Source organism: Protobothrops mucrosquamatus, unplaced genomic scaffold (assembly GCF_001527695.2).
Source record: "Protobothrops mucrosquamatus isolate PMUCROS unplaced genomic scaffold, P.Mucros_1.0 scaffold5447, whole genome shotgun sequence".
Lineage (NCBI taxonomy): Eukaryota > Metazoa > Chordata > Lepidosauria > Squamata > Viperidae > Protobothrops > Protobothrops mucrosquamatus.
In genome coordinates, this window is record NW_015391305.1 from 1 (window position 1) to 7,256 (window position 7,256).

The 7,256-nt window shown below is 44.8% G+C and overlaps 1 protein-coding gene across 1 annotated transcript; it reads right to left on the reverse strand.

The window, feature by feature from the left end:
• Positions 1–54: 54 nt before the first annotated feature.
• On the reverse strand, positions 55–1,104 carry LOC107299771 (natriuretic peptides A-like; the record flags this gene model as incomplete). The annotated part of the gene is made up of 2 exons (XM_015829109.1): positions 985–1,104; positions 55–331 (listed from the first exon to the last, which is right to left on the reverse strand). Coding segments are annotated over exons 1-2 (397 nt in total), but the record flags the coding sequence as incomplete, so codon positions are not given.
• Positions 1,105–7,256: the final 6,152 nt, after the last annotated feature.

Below are 7,256 nucleotides of genomic sequence, written 5' to 3' on the forward strand. Positions count from 1 at the left end.
GTGTGTGGGGTGTTTGAACAGCCCTACATTGTGAAACTCTTAAAAGGGACCTACGGGGTTTGTAGGGCTTGCAGCCGAGTCCCGTCTGGGTCCCGATCCGATCGAGCCTGATTCCGAAACATCCGGAGAAGTGTCTCCTGGAGGCCACCAGGAATTTCCTCCACTGTGCCTGAGAGAGGGAATCCTGAAGTTTGGGCAGCTGGGAAGGGATCATCTCGGCGCCTTCGAGGTCAGGATAATCGCCATCTTCATTTGCACCGCCGGTTTCGTAGTCGGAAGTTTCCAGATCCTCCTCCTGCTGGATTTTTTCTCGCAGCCGATCCAGGAGGTGCTAAAAATGGGAGAGGGCGGGAAAAAAAAACGGGAACATTCTTAAAACAGAATCCTCTCTCTTTCTCTCTGGATTTATCCCTGCACCATCAAAGCCCTGTGGAAAGCCTGGTTTTGTTGCTGAGCTGTTTCCTACTTATAGTAATTGAATGAGATTCTAGTCCTCATGGTTCTAGGTTTGTTTACAAGAAGGTGGCAGAAGACTGCCTTATACATATAATAATAATAATAATAATAATAATAATAATAATAATAATAATAATAATAATAATAATAATAATAATAATAATAATAATAATAATAATAATAATAATAATAGTAAAGTTGGAAGGGACCTTGGAGGACATCTAGTCCAACCCCCTGCTCAGGCAGGAAACCCTATACCATTTCAGATCAAGGGCTCTCCAGTCTCTTCTTAAAAACCTTAAACCATCTACATCACGGTTGGCAGATGCTCTGCTTCAAGATTGGGAGATCTCGTGAGATCCACCCGGATTTTCAGCAAACTGGAGATCTTCGATCAGCAAATGCCTCTATTTTATTTACGTATTGATTTGTATTTCCTGTTGCTTAACCACCCATCTCTCTCGGAGGTGTCTCGCACCCTCAACTGCACGCTGTCCCCCAGGCAGAGAAGCCCTCCCTACCTCTTACCTGCAGAGCCTGCAGATCTTGGCCAGAGGGACTCCACGTCACTGGATGAGCCCAGCCCGGCCCGGCCGGCAGAAACCCCATGAGCAACGTGAAGGAATAAGTCAGAACTAGGCGGCCCATCTTGTTGGCTGTGTCCCAAGGCCTCGGTGGTGTTTGTGGGACGGCAAAGGAAGGAAGGCGCTTGGTTTTATAAGGCCCTGGCAAGGAGCGTTCTCTCTGCTTCAAGCCGGCTGGGCTCCGGTGACAAAGGGCACGGATCTTGATAAGGAAACTGGTTCTAACTAGCCCGGCGAGCAGCCGAGAGTTTAGGCAAAGCTGCCTTTGCTACTCACCCCCCTCCTCATCCAGGGAAAGCAATTACACTGATGTTGTTGAGCGGCCAGCACACGGCTGCCATTAAATCTTGCAGCCCGGGGCCAGGAGATGTGCCTCAGCTTCCCCTGTCCTGGCGGGCCTCACACACACACACACACACACACACACAGAGAGAGAGAGAGAGAGAGAGAGAGAGAGAGAGAGAGACAGAGAGAGAGAGAGAGAGAGAGAGAGAGAGAGAGAGAGAGACCTTCTCCATGAAGGGAGTTGTGTGTGCTTGGATCTATCACATTGGCCTGCTGGGTGCTTGGACGTTCCTTGTCCAGTTTGTGCTCATGACAGGCCGCAGGAAGAAGATGCACTGAAACAAACTAGAATAGAATAGGATATATAATAGAATAGAATATAGAATACAGAATAGAATAGAATAGAATAGAATAGAATATAGAATAGAATAGAATAGAATAGAATAGAATATAGAATAGAATAGAATAGAATAGAATATAGAATAGAATATAGAATAGAATAGAGAATAGAATAGAATAGAATAGAATAGAATAGAATAGAATAGAATATCTTTATTGTCATTATGTAACTCACAACGAAATTAAGTGAGAAATTAAGTACAGGAGGGACAATTGATCCTGGAATGTTTTAAGAAGTTGGCCAGTGCTTTTTCCACCCAGAGCAATGGTTTATAACTCTGCAGCCTCCACAGTAGCCAACATCTTCTGTTATTTAATGGAATAACAGAATTGGAAGGGGCCTTGAAGGTCATCTAGTCCAACCCCCTGCTCAGGCAGGAAACCCTATACCATTTCGGACAAATGGCTGTCCAGTCTCTTCTTAGAAACTTCCAGTGTTGGAGCATTCACCGCTTCTGGAGGCAGGTAGTTCCACTGGTTAATTGTTCTAACTGTCAGGAAGTTTCTCCTTAGTTCTAGGTTGCTTCTCTCCTTGATTAGTTTCCATCCGTTGCTTCTTGTCCTGCCTTCAGGTTTCTTTGGAGAATAGGCAGACCCCCCCCCTTCTTTGTGGCAGTCCCTCAAATTTTGGGAGACTGCTATCATGTCCCCCCTGGTCCTTCTTTTCACTAGATTAGACATCCCCAATTCCTGCAACTGTTTATCATATGTTTTAGTCTCCAGTTCTCTAATCATCTTTGCTGCTCTTTTCTGCACTTTCCAGAGTCTCAACGTTTTGTGTGTGTGTGTGTGTGTGTGTGTGTGTGTACGTACAAAGATTTATGGCAAGCTTAGGCTCTCCACGAGAATCTGAACGCCAGGTTGTCCTCGCCTTACGACCGCAACCGAGCCCAACATTTTATGTTGCTAAGCGAGACGTCGCTTTAAGTGAGTTTTGCCCCCATCTTACGACTTTTCTTACCACGTTTGCTGAGGGAATCGGGGCGGTGGCTAAGTGAGCCACGCGGCCATTAAGCAAACCGGCTTTCCCCGTTGAGTTTGCTTGTGAGGAGGGGATCACCTGACATGCACACATACACACACACACACACACACACACACACACACCGGGACACTGCAGCCGTCATAAATGTGAGTCAGTGGCTGCAACAGCCATTAAGTGTGAAAAGCAGTCTTAAGTCCCTTTTTTCAGTGCTGTTGTAAGTTTGAATGTCACTAAGTGAACTGTTGTAAGTCAAGGACTACCTGTACTAACAGTGAAGGAAAATGAGCAAGGGTTAAGAACAGAAAGAATTCAAGGTGGGCTGGACTTAAGATCACTTGTGGGCATCCAGGGACTGAAGACCGGTGACCCCTTTGACCCCCACCTCCCTCGGGCTCAGCCGGGTCATCTCCTACATCTGACCTCTCGGGTGCATTGGAGGGCCCTCTGTCGATGCTCAGAGGCCTTTCCTTCAGGCTTGAAGCTCCCCTCTGAAGCTTTCATGTTCTGCTTGATTCTGGCGGAATGGGGGAGACCTGCAGCGATTCTCATGAATTCAAAATGGGGAGGAAAAAAGTCTGTGTGGGGGGGAGTGTTTGGCGGTTTCTATGGATCCAGCTGTTCTTTCTGGGGGTCCCGTTGCCCCTCCGTTGCCCCCCCCCACTCCCTTCTACCTGTTTTCACGGAGGAGGCTCCGTTCTCTGTCATCTCCAGCCTGGTCGAGCTTCAAAGGGCGCGTTCATTATTTCTATGCTAATGGAATTAACAGGCGGGCTAGCCAGGCAGATTTATTTTAATTAGAAGCGCCTTTTATGTGTGCAGTGGAAAAAAAAATCCTTCTCCGTGGCTGGCCAGCCCTTTTGTTTTAATTGAGGGTTTTCCGCCAGGGTTTTCATTTCACTGGGTGAATTTGGGCCAGGTGTGGCTCAAAAGGATACTTTGAAGGTCTGGGAAAAGCGAGAAAGGGGTGGGAAAATAAAATTTGGACCTAGGTGGAAACGTGGATGGAAGAGGTGGGATTTAAACCAGAGGTTGCAATTGCAAAAGGTTAAGATTACGGAAGGGTCTGCTAAGCCAAAGCAGAAACAATGATCTGGTTCTAAAGAGAAGTCATCACCGGTGGACAAAATTAAACTTAACAAAATAATCAAATTTATTATTTGATTACACACACACACACACACAAATTGTTTTTGAAGAATCTTAAGATTAAATGGAGCCATGTGCAAAATGAGGACTTGGGAGGCAGAGCCTGTTGTTCCTTGAGCCATCCTTTTCAAGCTGCTAGTCCTCAGCATCCATCTGTCAACAGATATTTTAATTGTGTAAATATGCGAGCATGTTTTGTGCACGGGTACGCACACATTTGTATCCCAGCCTTCTTGCAGTGACTTCAGGAGTGTTGTTCAAGGAAGCTAACAAAATAATCAGGTTTTCCCCCCCTCTCTGTTTTTAAAGAATCCTAAGATAAATGGAGCCATGTGTGCAAAATGAGAATTTGGGAGGCAGAGCCAGTGTTCCTTGAGCCAGCCTTGCCATGCTGCTAGTCCTCAGCGTCCACCTGCCAACAGATATTTTAATAGCGTAAATATGCGAGTATGTTTTGTGCATACAGTACTATGCACACACTCGCATCCCAGCCTTCTTGCAGTGACTTCCAAGGATTGTCGTGTGTTCAGGGGAAGCAAGTCCGTCTTGCCAATTATATCTCTGCATTTATTGATTTATTTTCCTCTTTCCAAAGGTATTGTGTTTGTTCTTTGCCTATCACTTTTACTGTTTCTGTTAGCAAGGTGGCCACCAACTGCAGTTGGGTGTTTGCAAGAAACTCTCCCAGAAGCATCCAATTAATGAAATTTGCATTGTATGGAAACTTCTGGTTCGATTTATGTCTTAGCATAATTCTCATTTTGGGGGGCTGGGGGTGATGGATGGGAGCTTAGTGGCTGCTTCAAATTATTTATAAGGAAGCAAGAGAGGCTGGGGACCCAATGAAGGAACATTTTCGCTCTTGTGCAGCATCTGTTTCTCCCTCTCTGGAATCCCTCCATCCCTGGAACACAATTTTTTTCTCCTTCCCCCCAGAGGGACACAAAGTCACTTTCTCGTATCTCTGGATCTGCCAGAATTATGTTCCCCAGCCCAGGAGTTTCCCCCAGTTCTGCATCACAGGATTTTGCTCGCCCCATTTTTAACCTCCTAAACCTGACCTCTCACGTACCGCACGCTTTGGTGGGCGGGCGGGCTGTGGGTGATGGAGTTTGTAGTGCGGCCTGCCCAGAAGGTAGGCAGTGTTGAAACAGTCATGTCTTCCAAGCCGAGATGGAATATTCCCTTCTCTTAAAAATAAATCCCTTTAAATGTATTAAAAATGGATTTTTAAGATGGGTTTTTCCCGACAGGTGGTTTTTGAGTTACAGCCATTTGTTTAGGGACCGTTCAAAGTTACAACGGCACTGGAAAAAAGTGACTTAGGACCATTTTTCACACTTAATGACCGTGGTCAGGTGATCAAAATTCGGACTCTTGGCAACTGACTTGTATTTACGACAGACACAACATCCCCGGGGTCCTCTGAATTCCCCCTTTTGCGACCATCTGACAAGCAAAGTCAATGGGGGGGAAGCCAGATTCACTTAACAGCTGTGTTCCTGACTTAACAACTGTGGGGACTCATTTAACAATTGTGACAAGAAAAGTCATAAAGCAGGGCACAGCTATCTTACAAGCTGTCTTGCTTAGCAACATAAATTGTGGCTGTCAATCAAGTTCTACCCTGTAATTTCGGTAAAGCTTTCTTTCAGGATAATTTTCCAGCATCTGATTTGGTTTGATGGCTGAGCAGAATATACCAGCAGCCCCATCTATCTGTGCCCCATGGGTATTGTAATCCAGTACTTCCTGAGAGAACTGGATTATGCTGCTCTGATTGTTCTTTTTTAAGAAAGAAAGAAAGAAAGAAAGAAAGAAAGAAAGAAAGAAAGAAAGAAAGAAAGAAAGAAAGAAAGGAAGGAAGGAAGGAAGGAAGGAAGGAAGGAAAGAAAAAGAAAGAAAGAAAGAAAGAAAGAAAAAGAAGAAAGAAAGAAGAAAGAAAGAAAGAAAGAAAGAAAGAAAGAAAGAAAGAAAGAAAGAAAGAAAGAAAGAAAGAAAGAAAGAAAGAAAGAAAGAAAGATTCTCACTGATTGTTTTGGTTTAAACGGGGAAGCCAAAAGAAGTTCTGGAAACAACAAATTACAAAATCTAATATATTTGAGTATCGCAAGTATGCATTTTTTGGCATGGATAGCTCAATCACTACTGAAGGACATGGAACAAACAACAGGAGAGCGCCTGATAAATGAAACACCAAGCTAAAAACTTTCTTGGAACGGCTGAAAGGAAGATGGATCCACACCCCTTTGGCCCACTCAGGTGACCCTGAGGACACAGACCAACCTCCAAGTGGCCTCAACGACCCTCTAAAAGGATGCAAATGACCAGCTGTCTGCAAGGAGTATAAATCCTTCCATTCCCCACCATCCAGTCAGAATCTGAGGAAGCTTCTTGGAGGAGAAGCGAAACATCTTCAAAGAAACATAAGAAAGTCCAGTTGCCTCGTGAAAAAAGCACCTTTGGGACAACCATGGCCTGGATGACGGAGAATCTCCATAGACAAAAATCAAGCTGGTTTTTTTAAAGAGATGCTTGTGAGGAGCCCCCCCCCCAAAAAAGCAGTTGGCATTTCCTGTGTGTGGAGGCTCTACTGCGTGCTGAGGGGTCCCTCCTTCCTCGGTGAAAACGAGCCGCATGAAGGGTGCTCACTCGTCCTGAATCTGGTTTCCAAAGACTCAACTTGTGCACGTGTGAATTAAACCATTTGGGGAGGGGAGATGACGTTTGAAGGGGCCGGCTTGACGATGCTGTGTTGACAATGAGGGGCTGGGGAAGACGCCGCCGGGGGTCTCGGCGGGAAAGCCTGTGCAGAAAAAAGACCTACAACTGAGCCCCAAATTTATGTTGCTAAGTGAAACCTGTGTTTCTTTTATTTATTTGTTTGTTTGTTTATTTATTTATTTAATAGATAAAATACAAAGAAAAATAGAAATAAGAAATGAGGGGGAGAAAAAAGGAAAAAAGGTGTGAGCTACAAGGGGAAAACGAAAGAAAAGGCATTGACTTCTCCCTCTTTTTAGCAAGGTACAAGATTTATTTATTTATTTATTTATTTATTTATTTATTTATTTATTTATTTATTTAATTTAATTTATATGCCGCCCTTCTCCCAGCGGGACTCAGGGCGGCGCACAACATATTTAAAACCAAAGCATATATACAATCCCCCCCTTAAAACCGAATTAAACCAAATTTTAAAGTTGTGTCTTCCAAATTCCTAAAAAACCCAATATAAAATCCACCCTAGGTCAGGTCCGCTTGCTGAAAGAGCCATGTCTTGAGGGCGCGACGGAAGGTAAGGAGATCCGGAATTATCCGAATCTCGGGGGGTAGTTCATTCCAGAGGGTAGGGGCACCCACAGAGAAGGCCCTCCCCCTGGGGGTCGCCAGCCGACACT